This window comes from Martes martes, assembly GCF_963455335.1.
Source record: "Martes martes genome assembly, chromosome: 9".
NCBI classification, from domain to species: domain Eukaryota; kingdom Metazoa; phylum Chordata; class Mammalia; order Carnivora; family Mustelidae; genus Martes; species Martes martes.
The window spans coordinates 74,516,654-74,538,064 of NC_137896.1; the positions used below are offsets into that span (position 1 = coordinate 74,516,654).

General features: G+C 40.8%; 1 protein-coding gene and 1 long non-coding RNA gene across 2 annotated transcripts in view; one reads left to right on the forward strand and one right to left on the reverse strand.

The window, feature by feature from the left end:
* The window catches only part of EFEMP1 (EGF containing fibulin extracellular matrix protein 1), a 58,746-nt gene extending 52,080 nt beyond the window's left edge, over positions 1 to 6,666 (reverse strand). Inside the window, exons 1-4 of the mRNA XM_080813016.1 lie at positions 6,591 to 6,666; positions 5,260 to 5,347; positions 1,089 to 1,137; positions 511 to 924 (exon numbers count right to left, since the gene is read on the reverse strand). Of these exons, the coding sequence (XP_080669142.1) occupies positions 511 to 924; positions 1,089 to 1,137; positions 5,260 to 5,340 (544 nt within the window). The 5' untranslated portion in view covers positions 5,341 to 5,347; positions 6,591 to 6,666. The remainder of the gene's footprint in view (positions 1 to 510; positions 925 to 1,088; positions 1,138 to 5,259; positions 5,348 to 6,590) is intronic.
* Positions 1 to 21,411, forward strand: part of LOC308348729 — a 297,221-nt gene that overhangs the window by 229,140 nt on the left and 46,670 nt on the right. The gene's annotated exons all lie outside the window — the stretch shown is intronic.

Sequence of the window (21,411 nt, forward strand, 5' to 3'; positions counted from 1 at the left end):
ACAATTTCAAAGTTCAAATGAATAACCTGACTGTTCCTTCTGACAGCTGTTGACTCTGGCTCCCCCTGCCTGGGTTTGAAGGCTAGTTCTACTCTCACCACCTGTGTGACCCCTGATTCCCAAACTTGGCTGCAGGCTTGGAACCACGTGGGGAGCTTTAAAAAATAGGGAGGCCCAGAACCCATCCCCAGAGACTGTTATTTAATGGGGCTGGGGTGTGGCTTGGATATGGAGGTTTTAGAAGCTCCCAAGTGACTATAGATGGTTGTTGCTATCGTTGAGAACCACTGATGATCCCTCTCTCTGAGCCACGGCTTCCTCATTTGTAAAATGAGGATGATACAGGCAGCAACCAACTTTAAGGATTTTTGCGATGATTAAATGATAATTCAGGCAAAGCACTCAGCACCACGGCGTGTGGGAAGTTCTCAGTAAAGCGGAGCTGTTAATCCTCACCACGAGGTGCACTTGGACAAGAATGTTCTCATTAGCATAATAAGTCATGCTTACCTTGGCACACGTTATGCTCACTCTGTTCGTAGCCTGTTGCACACTGGATCCGGTGAGAAGGGTTGGAGGGGATGCGCTGAGGGTCAGCTGGGTTTCGCCGGATGACAAAGTTATTTCGGCCAGTCTGCACTTCCGGGCCTGCAACTGCAGCAGCGCTGGCCACGACGCCGCCCCCGGGCATCACTCCACTAGCGGCCATGCCGGTGGCTGCCATGCCCCCAGCGCCTGTCCCTGACGAGGCGGCTGCATTGGCCGCTGCACCCACACCTTCCGTGACAGGTGTTTCTTGCTGAGGTTGCTCATTATTGACAATAATCTGGGCTGTTTTAGGAAGGCAGAGGTATCCTCCGTAGTGGTTGACACATTTCATTCCACCTTTGCAAGCGTCTGGGACAATGTCACATTCATCAATATCTGTGGTCAGCAATAAAATAAATCAGGAATCTTCTCAGAGGGAACACTGAACATGTAAATATACGCTCACACCTTTTTGGTAGAATACAAAGAGGACAGGAAGAGTGACATGAGATGGAGACAGAAAGCTATGTTCAGACGGGAAGTCTTTGAAGTTGGCTCACCTTTGCACTGCTGTCTTACAGGATCCCACTCATATCCATCTGTGCATTGCTGTGAAGAAAACATCAAAGATGGGGCCAGGAGACAGTTAATTGGTGTATCCACTTCCTAAGTAGTCACTCTAAAAGCTTCATTCCTATGACAACAATCCTTGCTCTAGAGTCCCAGATAGATCATGAGGTGGATAGTTTAACATTCCCTAGATTTTCTCCCTCCCTCCCTTCCTTCTTTCCCTCCTTCCTTTCCACCTTCCTTCCTTCTCTCTCTCTCTCTCTCTCTCTCTCTTTTTTTCTTTCGACAAATCTGTGCATTGGATCACTTCCGGGCTCCCTTCTCAATCACCAGCTGCCTCAGCTCTTGTGTTGCATTTGATACAGTTGCCCATCACCATCTCAGAATTCTTTTCTCTGTCTCAATACTGATCTTCTGTAATCTCCTTGAATGCCTGTTTTTTGCTTTATTTGCCCTTCTTCCACATTAAAAATTTTACCAAAAACAAAAAAAAATCAACCAAGTTCCTTTATTCAGCCCTTGACTCTTCCCCTCCTCTCTCAATTCTCTTAGAGCATTCCAGCACCTGCCTTTCCTTACCTGTTCAGCTGAGTCTCAAGCCTCTTACTCACACCTTGGCCCACCTCCTAGCTTCAATTCCTACGAGTCCTCTCTAGTTCACTCACTAAACAAACCATCTACTGAGTACCTTCTCCTACTGGGCACCGTTCTAGTCCCTGGGCATGCAAAGATCATGAAGACCTTGTCCTTGTCCTCAAGTGGCTCACAGATCAGAAGAGCAGACAGACAGGTAGACAAGTTGGAGCAAGATGTCAGGTGCTGTGACACATACATATATGTGGAAAGAGTGATGGACTCTGTCCAGGGCTGTGTGTGGGCATGACAGAGTGGAAGAGAAGGTTTTATGGGGGAAATCACAAGTGAATTGGGTCTTACAGGATCTTTCCAGGGAAATGTGGGAATTCTAGGAGGAGGGACCTAGGAGCAAAGATGCAACACTGTTAAAGACAGAAAGAGCTGCAAGTAGTCTGAGTGGGGGCATGCAGTTAGAGGGACAAGAAGGAATCAACGCCTACCTTGAATTTCAGTGAATCTCAAGCTTTATGATCAAGCTTAAGTTACCTAGGGTGCTTATTAAAATGCAGACCCAAAGGATCAGATTCTGCAGGTCTGGGTAGGAAGCTTGGAATCTTAATTCCTAACAAGCATCCCAGGTGATTCTGACACAGGTTGCCTATAGGCTACTTCTTGAGAAATACTGCTATAAGTGATAAGAGGCCTCTGAATACTTTTATTTATTTATTTATTTTCCCTGAAGCATTTTCAAGCTCAGGAAAATATTTGACCAGATGCAGATTTGAGGAAGATGCTTCAGGAAAGATAGAGCAAAAGTAGAGTGAACAAACCAATACACTTGAATTCTTTTAATAGAGCTGAGAGTTGCTTATGCACACAACAGATGCTCGGCAAGTAAATAGCTGAATGGGGACAGCTCAGTTTAAATATTTTAGCAGGATCTGAAACTTCACAGGGTGAAAACTATACTCACTCTATCTCTGAAGCTAATTCTTTCTAGTTTCTCCAACCTGCCCAGAGCGCCACCACCCTCCTTAGGACCTTGGATTATAACTGTAACATGCACACTGACTTTTCCATTTATTTTCCTCTAAACTCTGCTGACTTTGTGTCCATGTCTGTATCTACCATGTTGCTGTGTAAGCCTTCCTGGCCTCGTGAATAGGCAAGGCTGTCTGGCTGTCCTCCATATCTCTGTGTGCTGCACACAGCCTCCAAGACAATCTTTCTTGCTCTCTTGATTGTATTACTCCTACATTTAAGACCTCACACTGACTTGCAGACCTCTCACCTCCCACTTCTGCCATCTCCAGGTTCCCCTCACCACCCAGCACCAGCCCACCTAAACTTGTCATCTCCTCAACTTATCTTGGCTGTTTTTACCCCTAGACTTTGATCATGTCACTTTCTCTGATTCCAATACCTCTTCAGCCGTTCTAGCTTAATCTGACATCATTACTTCTTTCAAGATTCAGCACAGAACTTGACCTCTTCCAATACGCCAGTGCTGACATTAATTACTTCCTTGCTTTTTCTATCTTTTTAGCATTTATATAATTGATACAATTATAATATGTGTACTTGCTTAGGAACTTTGTAGTTCAACAGTATTTTCCCAGCGTAAATTCCATGAGGTAAAGGTCTAGATTTTCTTAGTAAACAAATAAACTTAAGTTCTTTTGCTGGTGTAAGAACTGCTTATGCACATGGTAGCTACTTGGCAAGTAAATGGCTGGATGAACCCTAACTTTAAAATGGGAGGGGGATATGACGCTGTCTTGTGAATATGAGCTCAATCTTCCCAAAAGTACCTTTCAAGTTAGGCACAATGACAGTTCACTGAATAATCTGCATGCTAACTAGAGAGGGCATGCAGATTGTGATAGGTATTTAGTTCCAGCACATTTAATATGGATCTGCTATAAACAAGCCTAGGCTGACTAGACCACTTGCTGGCTGTGTAGACTTCAGCAAGGTAGATACTCTCTCTGATCTTCAGTTCTGCTATTGGTGAAAGGAGATAGTATCCCCACAACGGGGTACTCACAGAGTAGTTATATTTTATTCTTTAACCATAAATTATTAGGCATCCACAGTTCAAGAGACAATAGACCTAATTTTAGAACAAAAAGGATGTCATATCTGGAAAATCTGTTATAATAATAATGAACCCTAGTTAGTGGTCTAAAACTCTAGTGTTTAATCCACAGGGAACTTTCTCTGCTAAAGATAATTGTGATTTAGTTGATCAACCAAAGAGAAGGGGGCATAAGACAAGCAACTGTAAAAGCAATAAAATATTTTATTGGATGAATATAAAAATGGGTAGTTAATTTAACTTTAGCTCCTTAAGAAAGTAGTAAGTTTAGCCTGAATAACAAAACATTCTCATTTGAAGATAAACAGCACATGTATTCATTTCTCATGCTTTATTTATCTTCAGCAGAGGAAGCAACTACATTTATCATTAAGTTAACAAAATATTTATGTGAAACCCTACTTGATTTATAGTTGATCTGAACAACAACAAAGAACATTTTCCAGATGAATACTAACATTTTGGGGATAATAGGATACCAAAAAGTGAGATAATGTTTATTATCAGTAATTGACATTAGCTCACTTTTAGGAGTTTTATTTTCAAAAATTTTTCACATTCTTTTGAGTAGGATTACTTCATTTTAAATTGGGAGCAAGTAGAAAAATATGTTTTTCATATTGTGATCCAGGACAAATGTCACTTGCCTCATGACACTGGTTAAAGACTAGAAGACACAAAACAAAAACAAACAAACAAAAAAAGAAAAGAGAAAACAGAGGTGTAAACAAACTCACTGGAAGTGAGGTAAGTACTGCCCTCTGTTCTCACTACATCCAATCCTGATAGTCAGATGATATTTTTGATATTTTATTAAACATTGGTAATGTCTATGCAATCAACTAATTAATCAAATATTACTTGGAAATAATCAGATGCAATTAATTAGAAAATACAAAACCAAATTTCACACAATGCATTTTAAGACCACTTTAGCCAATACACATCCTGGTAGCCCATAAATTCTACCTGAAGGGCATTTATATGAATTCAGTTATACTATAAATGGATATATAGTCTTTATAAATTCAATAAGGGCCATTTACATGAGAACATATCATATATACAAATGAGGTGTGTGCTTTTGTGATGTTTGTTTTTATTTGACTTGTCTTACTCTGCAAGTTTTGGTTTTATCTGCATGTATATAGGAATCCAGGTTTTCCAATTCCTTACCCTCATTAATTTACTGGATGTGTTAGAAACATGTAGCTTACTTTGGTTTTTGTTTTTAAAAGGGTCTCATTTTTCAGTCTTGCAGAAATCATTACATTTTGGTTCCTATCTCAATTGGTGATCTAAATGAAATTTTGGAGGGACCACGGGTGATTTAAACAAATCTTAAATGTGAACCACACTAAAGCGTTGTTTAATTTATTACCCTCCACAGCCTACAGACCACATACACTGGCAGGAGTGGATAAAGTCACCCTTGTGTCACCGAATCCCGCTGAACCGCACTTATCTCAAATTCCATCACCCCTTACCGTGTACGTGATGGTTTCTTCGGTGTCCTGTGACTTGACCAGCGCCAGAGTCAGCATAGTCAGGAAAAGGGCTTTCAACATCGTGAATCTCAAAGAAAACACAGGACAAACTGATGCTTAGTATCTGCTGCAGGGGAAATAACAAAACTTCAGCTGTGCAGTAACAAGCAAGAAAGGGCAGGAGGGAGAGGCTGAGGTTCCATCATACCCGATTTCCAATCTACTGTCTCATTCCCCTCCCCCACCTCAACCTTCCCTGGGCCAAAGGAGGCACCAAAGACTAAAACGGCTGCAGAATTACATTTCACTTTACTCCATCCAGCTGCGCTGAACATATACAAAGGATATTCAGCGAGGAGTTTCTACTGTTCCTACACAACAGGCTCCAGAAAGGGTGTGGAAGGGAAAGAATAGAGGGTAATTAATTTCAAAGGAGCTGGTGCATTTATTTATATATGTGTGTGTATGTGTGTGTGAGAGAGAGAGAGAGAGGAGGTGGGGCAGCAAATCTCATATTCCTTGAACATTCAGGCTTTGCCTGTATGCTCACCTCCAACTAGTGAAGCTCCTTGCACAGCTTAGCAGAAATACCTGTGAACTAATACAAATGACCTTGGCCTCAAACTTTTTTTTTAAGCAAAACACCAAAACAAAACTCAAAGAGCAATCTCCTCCCCTAGTAGAATACCTGCCCTTCAGAGTTCCTTCTCATATCCCCCGAACAAACCCTCTAAGTGGCATTTCCGTGCCATTCTACTCGCGCAGTTTCGTGTGAAAGCCCCAGGTCGTGCGGAGGAGCAGCCCCAAGCGTCCGATTCTCGGTGCCTTCTCAGTCCCTTGGTACCCGGCACGCTACCTTCAGGCTCCGGCTGCCTAGAGCCAGAACCCGGGGACCGCACCGCAGCCGCGTACTAGTTTCCAGGCGGCCGACCTGGCGCCCCGGGGGAGGTGAGGTTCCCTCTCCTAAATTAACAGGCTGTAGCCCCGGGAGCTGCTCTGCGCTCCCGCTTTTCACCAGCTCCTGTGGAATCCAGGTGCGGCTTAAATCTCGCACATTGGCCCCCTGAAACTTTCAAAACTTCGTTTATGGGCATAGCCCAGTCGGCTGATTGTGGGCGCGCACACACTTGCCCATCCAAACAGATGTCACCCCGGTACTCGCACATGCTGACAGATCGCATTCCGAGACCGCACACCTCCACCTCCCTCTCCGCCTGAGAGATCTTGCATAGTCCGGGGGCAGTTCTCGGGTACCCTGCACCCTTGAGGTTACCCCACTTTACTTCCCTGCGCGCGGCCCGGCGGGCACTGGGGGCGCCAGGGGCTCCTACCTGCGTGGCCTGGGCAGCAAGGGGAGAGCTGCAGGGGAGGGCAGCCCGGTGGGTCTGAACTGGCGAGGTCTGGCAGCGGCCGCGGCGGCAGGAGGAGGAGGAGGAGTAAGGGAGGGAAAGGGGGAGGGCGAAGGGGGGCGGAGGAGAGAGCTGAGGGAGGCGCAAGGGCTGAGCCGGGTGCTGCAGGCCGGGCGGGAGAGCGCTCTGAGCAGCCGGGTCCGCGCCCCCTCCTCCGAGTGCCCTCTCCGCCTTGGCGCCTGCCCTCCTCTGCCAGCCGTTCACCCCAGTTCCCAGACACGCCGGAACCCCAGGCCGAAGATGGCATGCTTGGCATGTGAGGTCTTGGGTTTGAATCAGCCTTGGTGATGCTCCAGCCTTCCGGACAGCATCTCATGCCCCGTAGAGGAAAAACATCTCTCCCAGAGAGCTGCTCAGGGTCCTGAGAAACTGGTTAAACATTCCCCCCCCCCCCCCATAAGTGAATCCTAGGACAGTTACTTAACCCCATTCATTGGACTGGTTGTTGGTGCCCTTTCTTTCAGATTATTTGTTTATTTATTTATTTTATTTTTGCGTGGGGGAGGGTCTGCTTCCTCAAATGTAGAAAAAAGAGAATCCGTTCATTCAACAAGTATTTATGACCTACTATGTGACAGGGTTGGCAGCGGGCCACGTATAGCTCATGCTAACAAAATTGTGAGGTCAGGTTTGGTTTTGGTCTCGCAAACCTCCCCTGTGTATGGGCCCTTTTTCTTTACCTACTGCTTCTCTTCACTGGTTCACTTGCAAGAGTCCCCAGTTCTGGTCATTCAAAGTTGGACATTTCATTTTCACCTTTCATACTAATGGTGGAATTTCGGGAATCTGGAGAGCAAAAAAAAAAAAATTTTTTTCTGGCTTCTTCAAATCATACCACACAGATTGCTGTTATCTCTGAAGGCTCCAACTCTACGGTCAGATTAATAGTTTGTTTCCAAGGCAGTCTTGTCTTCTAAGAAGCAAACAGCCAAATACAACTTCATGAATGAGATGATGTGCCAACTGAAGGTACTAAGGACTTTGACCCCCAGCAGGAGACGGAGGGTGGAAGAGAGAGGGTCAGCTCCTTCCCCTTTTCTGCTGGCCACCACAGAGAAGGTGGTAGACAGTGTAAGAGGCAGAGGCTGTTGGGTGGAGGCCTCTCTCCTTATCTCTGGGGTATGCAGTGGGTTGTCTAGACCTTGCCAGATTGGTTGCAAGCCACACAATATTGAGCAAGATCAAATGAACTTAATGGCCCTGAACCTTACAAAAGTATGTGGGATTTTGCTAATGGTATTGAAGATTTTTACTACCAAAATTCAAATAAGTTTGTTTTCCCAGTCATTAATGGCCTCCAAACTTAAAAAAAAAAAAAAAAAAGGAACTTCACCTTTGTATAGTAAAAAGATCTGTCCAGACACTTTCTTCTGTTCTTTTTTTTTTTTTTTTTTTAAATTCTATCTTTGGCCCTCTCCCCAGAAAAAGTGGATTGAAACTCCCAAATTTCTATCTCCAGTCTGGAGCTCTTCTTACCTGAATATCCAGCTGCTGACATTGTTATCTTCCTCTGTACACCTAATGGGCATTTCAAACTTAGCAGGTCTGCTGAGTCTCACCCTCTCTCCCAGCCTATTCTATCTAGCTGCCTCACCATCTTGATTAATAGCAATTTCATCTTTCCAATTTGTTCAGCTCCAAGATCATGTGTCACCCTTGATTTCTTTTTTTCCTCACAGACCTTACATTCAATCCTTCAGAAAATTCTCTTGGCTCCACCTTCAAAATATATCCAGAATCAGACCATTCTTCATCACTTCTTTTGTTAACACCCTGGTCTGAGCAACCGGTGTGTTCCACCTGGATTATTATGATAGCCTCCTGCAGTTTTTTTCTCAGCAGGAATTCATAGAGATGGATCCTATAGGAGGTACTCTTTCGTGTCTTGCTTTCCTCACTTAGCATGGTTCTGAGATGCATCCTTGTTGTTGGGTGCATTGGAAGTTCATTCCTTTTTATTGCTGAGTAGTACTCCAATGAATGGATAGACCCTGACTTGTTAATCTGTTTACTTGCTGATAAATATTTGGACTGTTTACGAATAAACCTGTCGTGTATGTTCATGTAGAAATTTTTGTTTGAATATATGTTTTTCTTTTAGGTAAATACTTAGGAGAGGAGCTGCTGGGTTATATGGTAAGAATATGTTTAACTTTAAAATGAAATGCCAAACTGTTTCCCAAAGTGACTGTACCATTTTACATTCCTACTAGCAACATACAAGATCCCATTTGCCCCACATCCTTGCCAAAACCCGGTATTGTCAGTCATTTATAGTGTTGGCTGTTATAGTGTATTATTTAAGCGGCATCTTATTGGTGATCTCATTTCTAATGATGTTGAGCATTTTTAATTTCTTTTTAATTTATTTCCTATTGTCCATCAATATATATTCTTTTGTGAAGATCTCATTAAAATAATTTTTTTAGCAGAGGGAGGGTAGGGAGCAGGGGGAAAGGGAGAGAGAGAGAATCTCAAGCAGGCTCCATGCCCAGTGTGGAGCCTGACATGCGGCTCAATCTCACAACCCTGAGATCATGACCTGAGCCAAAATCAAGAATCAGATACTTACCTGAATGAGCCACTCAGGCACCCCATCCTTCCTATTTCTAATGATAGGGTATCTCTTTACTAGTTGAAAAATAGTGAAATTGGCAAAGGCTTTCTTGGGCTACTGATTCAGGGGTGAAATATCGTCCCACTCCAAATTAATCAGAACTAAAAGGAAGTACTTCTTTTCCATAGTTAGGGGAAAGGCCTCTCAAGTGCACAGTGGAGGGGAACAATGGAGCCCTTTGCCTCAGCTGCCACTGACAGCCATGTTACCACCTGGAGGTAAGCCAGCCTGATCATGAAGGTGGTACATGCTGTGGGTGGCCAACATGTGGACAGAACCTACATCCTGGATAGACTGTTCATAGGGTGGACTGATCCTAGGGCCCATGATACTTTTAGGGGTTCTCCACAATGTCTTATTTTCTTGTAAAGTCAGAGGAAAAGATAAATGTCATCTAGCCTGATTAAATGTCTTAATAACATTGCAGTCATGAAATATACTTTTTTTCTTTATTTTCCTTTTTCTTATTTATTTGTTTGTTTGTTTGTTTTAGCGGAGGAAGGGGTTCATGAAGGCAAAAGTGCCCAGGGACCATGAAAGTTATAATGTGGGCCTGATTGTTGCACTTCCAAATCAGGCAAATGTGGACTCTGTTCTACCTCTGCACTCCAGTTTTGTGAGGTAATGTATTTTCTTAAGATTCAAGCCAGTCTGGGTCAGGTGTTCAGTTACTCGCAGCAGAAAATGTACTCACCACTAGCACGAGGAAGTCTCCTACTCTGGAAGGTCTGGCCCTTGTGATGTGCTATGTTTGCATCCCACACTCCAGAGTGGCAGGCTCTGAGTGTTTCTTGGGAGAGGCTGTTCAGAGAGATTCCCAGCCTTTCTGTCCTTGGGCAAGCTGAGTGTTCCAGCCACTTCTGCTTGGATCAGCTTCTGAGCTCCTCCCCATCAGCCCCTATCATTGGTGTGTGTGCGTGTGTGCGTGTGTGTGTGTGTGTGTGTGATTTTTAAAGATTTAAGACTTGAACTCTCCCTTTAATTCAAGAAGGCAGAGCTGCCTTTTCCATTTGAAAAGTAACCAGTGACTAACTTTTACAAGGGGGCCCTCTGCTTCCTAGTTTATGAACTAGTACACTGCATATATTACAAAGAAAAATTTGTATTATATTTTCTTTAATACTTCCCTTTTCAAAAAATTCCCTGAAAATAATTAGAAGTCTCAAGGACCCACAGGCTCTTTAATTAATTGAGTCATAGAGTCAACAAATCCTGTGGTTAAAACCTGATTAAGAATGTTCACTGATGTGTGGACAATTGGAGAGTGAAATATGTAAAAAACAAAACAAAACAAAACAAAAAAACCAAAACGAATTAAACAAAAAGGCAGTAAAGGTGAAACAATTACATAGAGATTAATGGCAAGGTGATCAATTCACCCCAGTTTACCCAGGACCTTTCGTTTTTGCACTAGCAGTTCTGTGTGTTGGGAAAGTGCCCAGTTCTGGACAAATTTAAATGTTTGTGTAGTGGAAAGAAAATAGGACAAGTAGCCAGGAGTTCTTGCCTGGACTTTGCTATGCTCTAGCTGGGTAACCATGGCAGTCACTCAACTTCTTTGAATCAGTTCTGCACAAATGGTGACCAGGGCAACAATATTTATAACTGTTGTTATTATATTATACTTAGCTATATTTGTCACCTTGTTTTTGTTTGTACCTCATTTATTACCTCTTCTTCTGGTAATTATATCCTGATTTTCCTTTGGAAACCAACCCTTACAGTGATAGGCCATGACCACCCCTGCCTACAGAATGCCACTAAGTATACATTAAGGGAAAACTCATAGGCCCTAAAAATAAGGGGGCGTGGCCCAATGCTGGTACAAGAATGTCAAGAGCAGCCTTGGTTCTTGGGCCTAGTGATGTGGCAGAATTATTGTCTTCTTAAGTTGTTTCCATGTGCTGATAAGAATGAGGATACAGAGAACACGGGGCCCATAATTTCACGCTCCCCTGACTGGAAGGAGCCCATTCCACATGGGCTGTCAAGGCTTCTAGTCTTTAGGCCTGCCTCTCTGAGCTACAAGGCAGGCAGAGAGCTGGGGCATACCCCTTGAGCCCTTATTTCATTATATCCTTTGCTGGATGATTCTTTCTATCCCTGAAAACACACACATGGTTTGCTCCAGAGCTCTTCCAATCCTTATGATTTGCATGGAGATTATTTTTCCTGTGATTCTATGGGTGTGCATGTGACCCAAGCTCTGCCAGTCCTAACATCAAATCTCTTATATCCACTGTGATTGGGTCAGAAAGGCAAACCCACCCTAAGACAACCCCCACTGAAGGGTCAATGTGGCACAAGATCAGGATTCTAGAGTCTGGGTTCAAATCCTGACTGCCACTCACCGGTTGTGTGAATCTGGGAAAGTTACCTAACCTGTCTGGGCCTCAGCTTCCTCTTATGGAAAATGGGGATGATGATGATTCCTATCTTGTAGAATTTTTATGAGTATTAAGTAAGAGAAAGCACATAAAGCCCTTGGTACAGTTCCTTGCACATAGTTGTTGCTGCTGTCATTATTATTAATACCAGAGATCTATCACTCATGGGTCTGTGCTGTGAACCGAGTCAATCAGATTCACTGTACAATAAGATAAAAGAAGTTATTAAGGTTAAAAATTGTCTTCCTATTTTTGTTTGTAACTATTTGTAGTTTATGGGATATTTAGAAGAAGCAGGGTCTGATAGTTTTATAAAACTGTAGTTTTATGACTGAGTCATTGAATTGTGTGGCTCCATACTGAGCATCAGTACCGTCCTGACGTGACGGTATTTTTGGAATAAGTGGCTCTGAGATACTGGATATTCTGAATTTTGAACGGCTTATAAAATTATACTTCCTTACTGCTAATAAACAGTAATAGCTAACACTTACATATTACTTACACTGTGTCAGGAACTATAGTAAGCAGTTCGTATGTGTTAAGTCAGCAGCACTATTATTATGCCTGTTTTGCTAAAAAGGAAATTAAGGCACAGAACAGTTCGGTAACTTGCCCTGGTCATACAGCTAGTAAGCAGCAGAGCAGGGGTTCAAAAGCAAGCGGTGTTGTGCCCAAGCCCCTACTCTACATGCTGCTTTGTGTCACTTCCTCCCCACCATCAACTGAACTTATGGTTGCAGGGACAGAGCAGAGGCATGGGTTGTGCTTCAGTGTAAAGCAAGCGCACAAATCCAAGCTGGGTTGAGCAGACTGCAGTTGGAGAGTGCAATAAATTCACTCTGCTGAATTGCCATGAGCTCAAGGGAATCAGATTTGGGGATTTGAAGATCTCTTTGGTGGCGGGCGGGGGGGGGGGACCACAATTTCAGAAGAGATTCACAGATGTTGGTGAACATGCATCACGCTTTAAGTCTCTGTATGCTTTAGAATGTGTCCCTGAATCGAAGATGTCCTGTCAGTGTGGCTCAGTTCTAAGAGTGACTGACTAAAGCATAGGCCAACTGTACCCAGCAAGAACCCACAATGAGTATCCCTGACATTCTAGAGACCAAGACATGAATCGTAGAATTAGCCTACAATTTCTGGTCGTGTAGCCAAACCAGACAATATTTGGGTCCAGTTGGTTTGTAAAAGTATATTCCCTTATGAAGCTGTTGAAGGAGAAAGGCAACATTGGAGTCAGAATTGGCTGTATAAGCCTTTGCCTTTCATAGAAAGAGTTCATTTGTTAAATACTAGTATTCTTAGTGACATGATAAAAATTGATCTCTGCCTAATGATATCCTTGTAACATACTCTTTCAAGAGTAATGTTGATTAAATTATTTATTTTCTTGGGCTGCTTTCATACTGATGTTTAAAAATTCAATATTTTTGAATAGCTAGATTTACTGTTATTATTTGTGAAAATATTCTCATGGTGAATACACATATGGATTTTTGATATGCTTGCCATTATTGAAACAAGTCCTTGGAAGAGATAGCTTCTAATACTCTTTTTAGTGCTAAGATTCTTTGATTCTGTCTTGTCTTTTGGAGTCTGGACCAGACCAAGAGAAATTTAAGTGGGCTTTCAGCAGACACATAGTCTTTGCTAATACACCCACTCGACATACACACATATACAAACTGTTATAAACTTGTCACAGAAGATAATGTGTATTTATTAAATTGATTGCTATAATACCCCAAACATTAAGCCATGTAACTGGTGGCTTGTGCTTTAGAAGAGAACTCATTGAAATACCTGGAGGTGGGATTGCAGCTCTAGCCTCAGAGAATCTTGGCAAATTTACATCTATGTGACATTAATTTGCCTCAAGTATGTCATCGGTGAGTTCTTTATTTTAGTGAGTGCAGATGTATTCTCCTTCAGAATGTATTTGGTGAAATGCTCTTCCTGAATGCCAAACTGACATGAGAAAACTTTCAGTCATCTGGAGCTTGTAAATTGTTCTGAAATTTTTGGAATTTTATTGAAGGCTTGATTTCATCATAGAGCAGAGAATACCTTGGATGAATAAAAAGCAAATCAATCAGAAACGATTGGAATCAGTAATTAAAATTTTCTTGGAGAGATAAAATGTATGATGTAAATCCACTGCCTTGCAAAAAAAATTGCTTTCTAACAAGTTATCAGATCTTACAGAGCAACTTCAGATGCCGACACAGATGTGAAGCTTTATTTTGTTTTCGGCTACAAGTTCCTCCCTCTCCTTTCAAACTTGAGTTTTCCGGAGACTTCATTTGGCTAATCAGGGCTGATGGGGTTTCAAGATGATTGCATTATGGAGAATGAAATTAGAAAAAATACCTCTTGAAAGTTAGTAATTTGATTTCAATATGTAACTTAAAGAAATGGATCATTACTCTCCCACTTTTGTCAGTTTGGAATCTTCACATAGTATTTTGTTGACTTTTAGAATTTCTATGTTCTACTTTCCAACTTCATTTTGCCTTATGTGAATTATTTTTCCCTCACTCTGGATTTTTATTAAAATAGAAAGTCCTCTTTATCTGTCCTTTTGTGAATACTTAATCTTGTATCTTGATACTGAACACAGATATCAAAATGGGTTTTGACATCTCCTTGAAAATATTTAAATTAACTTTTTAGGAAGCAATGGTTCAAACAAAACTGAAATGTTTTCATTGAAATCTAGAATTTAAAGAAATGTGTAATAATATTAGTAATACATATTTATGATTTTTTTTCCTCTTAGTATGTCATATCCTATACAAATGGAACTGTTGAGACCAAAGCCTAAAATGGAATAGACAGTATTGTTTTCTCTCTGCTCTTTGAGGAATTTTAAGGCATAAATTGTTCTGGTTAACTATCTTTAACTTCTTTCTCAGTGTAGAATGTGGAAAGGCCAAAAAAAACCAAACCCTTTCTACTTGGAATTTATAGTATGCTGCTAATGCAAAAAAATATAAGGAATAACATATCTGACTTTTATTGTTGATTAAATAGGGCAAATGTGGAAACTCTATTCAAGGTAAGAGGTTGAAAGTTTACATATCCACAAGGGAGATATCACAGGGATATTGCTTAGATTTAAACGTTGGTTGGTTGTTTTTTTTTAAAAACTCTGTTCAAGCAGATGCTTCAACTGTAGTTGATTTTTAAAAGGACCAAGAGTTATAAAACACTTACGTTTGTTCAACTCGGTTGGAAGGATGGCAGGATGAGAAAGTCCAATCTGATTTAAGATTGATGTATTCATTTTATGCTGAAAAGGAAATAGAAGGAAAAGGGGGTCTTTGCAACCATCTGTGCCAAGTCCCTCATGAAACTTTGAGCTTAGATAATTTGTCCAAGTTAACCCTAGTTAGTGGCAGAGCTAAGGACTAGAACCAGCTGTCTTGACTCCTTGTCTTGGGAGTGTTCCACCTCCCTGCCTTATCTCTCTATCTTCAGCCTCCTTTGTCTATTTGACATAATCTTCGTTGTCATCATCCATCTGCACAACACAAATTGAACATTTGACAGAGGTATGTTTCTAGGCATGGGGAACTGTTGGGTGGAGCTGACGCATACATGTACAGAATGAAATGAGGGTTATCTCTCTTTTTCACCAGGTTGTGATCTTGAAGGCAGGGATTGTGTTTTTTCACCTCTCGCAGCCCACATCTCACATATATGCTCCATGAAACTTTATGCAGAATGCACTCAGCCTCAGGAAATTTCTCCACCTGTCCCTATGCTATGAATCCTCTTGTCTGTTTTGATTTCTGTCCCATTGTCTCCTACTAGGAGCCTCCTCTCTAATACCTACTTTGGACTGACAATTCTCTTGGTCAGCCTGACTTTGATTTTGGTCTCTCTCTTGGAGATTACCTTTCATGTTATTTATGCTTAACACTATGCTCCTATCTCTCCCTGTTGCAAACTCCCAGGACACTGCCCCAGCCCACCCTAGTGCTCAGGCCTCACTGGTCTGGGAGCTGACATTGATAGTCTTATCTTTGAACTGCTGAGAAAATGAGGATAGCCTGGCACTTGGTAGATACTCAACAGAGATTTGTCAAATGAACAGTAAAGACACTTCATAGTGTCATCTTTGTCTCTATCTTCTTCATCTTTTTATTGAACATTTAGTTTGGAGAGATGATGTTAAGCACCCTGTGTGATATAAAATGGTTCATTGTTCATTTGATCCTACTCAGATACATAAATAAAACCTATTCTTAGTCTTGAACCTCCAGATAGTTGGCTTTAGATACTTGGAAAATTCTATAAATAACTGGTTATTTTTCTCCCTCTCTGTGTATTGTAAAGACAGTTTGGATATAACTTTGTGCTATATTAAAGGATTATTTTCTCTTCTCTAATCTGTGATGATTGTGCTATAAACACCTGCTGAGTTTCTATCACTTAGTCTTCTTTCAAACACTTTCAGAAATTCTGGGTTGGAGCTAACTAATACCTAGCAGTTTAAAAATAGTGTTTGGGGGCACCTGGGTGGCTCATTTGGTTAGGCGCCGACTCTCGATTTTGGTTCAAGTCATGATCTCAGGGTCGTGAGATTGAGCCCCACATCAGGCTCTGCACTGGCTTTGGAGCCTGCTTGAGATTCTCTTTCCATCTCCTTTTGCCTCTCCCCAGCCCCCTGCTCCCCAGCCTCCTTTGCTTCTCTCCCAGCCCCTGAGAATGCCCCACACTCTCTCTCTGAAAACAAGGAGGAAAAAATAAATAAAAATGTGTTAATCAGTTATATTTTAGAAAAAATAAATGTATTTTTCTTCCACAGAAGTATATTAAAGGAGATAACAAAGAGTTTAAAAAATGACAATCTTGATTAGAATCTTCTTTTTCAGTGACTCCTAACATTTCAACATGAATTTATTATGTTTCTAAACATTCTGTAGTTTCCTTCTTCCTTTGACTCTATTGACTCTTTCAAATAATAGTACTTTTGTGTTTTGAAAGTAATATATGCACAATGTAGACATTTTACAAAATATAGGAAAATATGAAGATGTAAATTAAAGTCATCCATAATGAAATGACTTAAATGTTATCTAAAGAGAACCAGTTAACATTTTGTTGTATTTCTTTCCAGATTTGTGTATATATATATGTGTGTGTGTGTGTGTGTGTGTGAGAATACATATATATATTTATATATATACATTATATATGTGTGTATAGATACACACATATATACATTCACACATATATACATACACATATAAAAGTGTGTGTGTGTGTGTATATATATATATATATATACTTACTCAGTCTTCTCTGATTTCTCTCTCCTCCCATATATATTCGAAGTATATATGCAAATATAGACAATGGTGTTATTTTGGAGCATATACATTATACTCCTGTACCAAATGTTGTATATTGTTTTTTCTTTACAACATTTTGCTTTTTTTTATTTATTTGACAGAGAGAGAGAGAGAGAGCACAAGTTGGAAGAGTGGCAGGCAGAGGGAGAGGGAAAAGCAGACTCTTTGCTGAGCAGGGAGCCCGAGGTGGGGCTCAATCCCAGGACCCTGGGATCATGAACTGAGCTGAAGGCAGATGTTTAACCAACTGAGCCACCCAGGTGCCCCTCAAAATTTTGTTTTAAGCATTTCTTCATATTTATAATGTTTTGTAAAGCTTATCTTTTATTTTCTCTGTGAGCAATCTCTAGACTTAGGTTCTGGTCACTACTGAATTGGACTACCATAATTTCCTGGATAATAATCACGCTCCACTTTCATGGGTTGAAAATCTGGCTTTCATGGGAAAATCATCCCTTCATTTTATGACACTCACAGATTGGCTTATATACTTGTCTACACTATAACAGCACCATGTATATTTCCCTTTTCATTACACTGACCTATAGTTTATGATTGCTGTGGGCATATCCATCTGTGTATCCATCTCCCTTATGGAACCAAAAGCTTCTTGAGGGGTCAGGTCATTTTAATTTTGATATTCTCAGTACTCAGCAGAGTGGCTTTAGTCGGTGCTCCATATGTGTTTGTTAAAGAAAAATGAAGAAAAGGAGGCCCAGAAACATTACATGTTCCCAGTGAGCAGGATTATTCTAGGCCTCTTTCCTAGAGGACAGGGTTGATCTTAGTTTCTTTGTTACTGAAGTTACTGCTGACCACAGCAGGCCTACATGGAGAATACTAATTTGTTTTCTGGCCTTTGTAGCTGTTTTTTTTTACTACAGGACTTTCAGTCCCAAAGTCTTTCCTCCTGGGCAGGTCAGATCTGGAGGTGGAGGTCCCACATGGGCTCCTGAATGTGTCCTTCTCACTTCTGCTGATAGCTGCCGAGCCTGCAAAATGGCGTAACTCTTCTGGAAATGCAGTCTAAAGCCTTCTTTTGGGCACTGAAGCTCCCATGGTTGGGTTGGAGCCCTCAAAGTTTCCAAAGTGAGCTGTTTTCTGGAGCCTCCAATGCTCTGACACTGCCCTGGACCCATGCAGAGGTAAAGGAGATGTCTCTTACTTTCTCCTGAGCTACATTTTATCACATGGGCACCAAAGTGGCATTGCATTGGACATCAGTATTTACCCAGTCAACTGCAGGTAACAGTATCTTGAGTCTATTCTCTCATCGGCCCCTTTCTTAGGAATCAGTGTGTGAGGCTTTGGCCAGTAAGACAAATCTGGGTGACAATATAATACTCAAGACACGCTGCTACCCTCTTTTCTTCCTCTCAGCAACTGTGTCTTTAGTATTGAATCAAACTGAGGAGGATCCTCGGTCTCCTTGTGCAAACCATCTTCCAGCAGGCCTGTGTTACCAGTTCACCAGACAAACTCATATGTCTGGATTTCAATGGAGAACGTGGTAGATGTATCTCTATATCAAATTAAACTTGGGTCTGCAAGGGTCTGCAAGGGTCTGCAAGGGTGATCCATAGCTCAGTAAAAGATAATGAAGATGAAAAGGAGTTTGAACTTCCAGCAAAGACCGAAGAACTTTTGAATACTTGCTAATTCTAGATTTCCTTTGTGATTTTCCTTGAAAAGTTTTGCTATTGTTGCTACATGCCGGCTTTTCCTGGTATGCCTAATTACTATTACCTTTCTTCTCTTCCCCATAGCATCTGCTATGTGTCTTTCTTCCCAAGCATCTTTTAGCCTTTCATTTATTTTTCTCCTGGCTGCTGAGGAAAGCCAGATTTCTTAAACCAACATCATTGCATTGACATGAAATAGGTTAACAACTGAGACACAGAAAATGAGGGTATCCTTGTTCCTTTCATCCTTACTCCTTTTTCTATAAATAGATTTGAAACTGGAGTTGGGCAAGGTAAAAATTAGTTTAAATAAAATAAAACATTTCAGAGTCTAGATTTTAACCTGAGGATCATTTTTCAGGCGCTTCTTGTTTCCATATTCTCATATTTATCAAAATCCTGCAACATTAAATGGGCACAAGATCTTTAATTCTTTGACCTCCTAGACCATTTTTGTTCTTTTGTGACTGTACCTCAGAGCTAGAGGTTTAATCCCATTCTATTCTATAGAAGAAGAAATTTATCTGAAAAGAGACATACACACATAGTGAATAGCAGAGTCAGGTCTGGGATTCTGCTTTCTTGATTCTTATCCTGTATAATATCCATCCTTTCATTCATTCTTAAGGACTTTTTGAATACCTGCTATGTTCCAGGCCCTGGGTTGGGTATCAAGGATACAAAGAAGAAAGCTCAGTCTGTAGCCCATCCTAATTTGGGAGAGGAGACAGATAATGTTTAATCTTTCCAGAGGAGTCAAAGGTATTTTTGGAGACACATAATATACATTTGTAAGGTGGTTATCCAGGCCTGAGAAATAGTTTATAATAACAGAGTAAACTTATAAATGCATAATATTGGGGTAGGAGTTAAGAGATTCAGATTTTTTTTTCTTCAGTAATAAGCTACTGTCAAACATACACTACAACTATCTAAGCTCTCTAGGGGCAAGGGCTGTTTCTGTCTGACCACTTCTGTGTCTCTGCTTGTCATGCAATAGGTTCTCAACAAAAATGTGTTGAATGAATTATTGAATGGTTAGTTTTTTCTTGGAAGCTGTGGTATAGTTGAAGGCTCTCACAGAACACCACGAGGGTATTATCAAGAATATGGCTTCTTTCCTTCCGTCTTCTGCTAAAGAGTGACTGGCTTCAACAAATGTTTATTATCTTCCTTTTGCAACTCTTTTTTGCTACTCCTTTTTTAATATTGAAAAGCCCAAGAGACTTCTTGTTTAACAGACCTTAGAAAAAGTTAATTTGAGTATGTTCTGGTCTTCCCAACTAGATTTCTTTAAATGCATATTTGTAAATGAGAGTTCATGTCTTTTTCTTTGATTTCCTACTTTGGGCAACAGTGAGATTTTAAAGCACATAGGATGTTTAAGACATACCCAGACTGAAAACTCCTTTCCAAATGAAAGTGAATGTGTATTTCCATTATTTGCAAATGGAAATAAATTAAGTTTGACTAGCTTCCAGTCTGTGGAAATAATGTTTATGTAAGAAAGCTCCTAGTCAGGTATTTGAAATTAATTAACAGACTATGTACTAAGTATGCAATACTAGGTCCTAAGCACTGGCTTTACTACTGTGCCTCTAAGGATATTATAGTCTTGAGGAGTGTCAAACACCTAAGCAGGCAATTATAACACAATGTGATGGGGCAGTACAGAGAGATCAAGGAAGAAGCAACTAATTCCACCTTGGGAGGACATGGAAAGTTTTCTTTGGAAGGACAGACATCTAAGGGGAGCTCTGGAGAATAAATTGACTTAGCCAGGACAAGAGAGGAAAGAGCCCTTCACAAAGGCTCATAGAGCCTCCAGAGGAGCAGTAAACTGTTCATCTGAGTGGAGTAGAGAGAACAAAGAGGGGAGTTGAGGTTGGAAAGATAAACTGGGGTTAGATTATGAGGACTTTTTTTTTTTTGCCGGACTAGGCTATCAGGACTATTTGGGAGTATATAAATGGGTTTTAAGTATATTTGTCTTGAACTGGTAAGTGTTGATGGATTTAGAAACAGAGGTTATATTTGACCTTGAAGAAAGCAGTTAATGGGAAGCGTGGAAGTGGAAACCAGAATGCAGCAGGTTGAAGAATGGATAAAAAATGATGGTGTAGAGACAGTGGTTTCTGTCAAGAAGTTAATTCAATTTATGAAACAGTTAACATTTGTATGCCCTTAAATGCATAGAATTAGTATGGAATTTTAGTTTGGTTACAATAAGAGAGGGTAGGATTACTATAATATATCTCCCTTGATGTATGCTAATTTTATTTTTCCCAGAGTACTATGAAGAAAATATTGTTAGGTGATAAAAATATTTCTTCCAAAAAGTCTTCACGATCAAGGTTAATGCCTTATACTTAAGAATTATGGTGCATAAGAGATCTGAGAAGTTTCTACAAGGTTTTGTCTCATAGTGACTAATTGAGACAACTTAAAATAGATTATATTGTACATGAAATCTAATTTAGAAATTAAAAAAAAAAAACCCGAGCTCATAGATAAAGAGAACAGACTGGTGGTTCTCAGAGGCAGGGGTAGGGGGTGGGTGAAATGAGTGAAGGCAGTCAAAAGGCTCAAACTTCCAGTTATAAAATAAATTAGACATGGGGATATAATATATAGCAAGGTGATTGTAGTTAATAATACTATATTGCATATTTTGAAGTGGCTAAGAGAGTA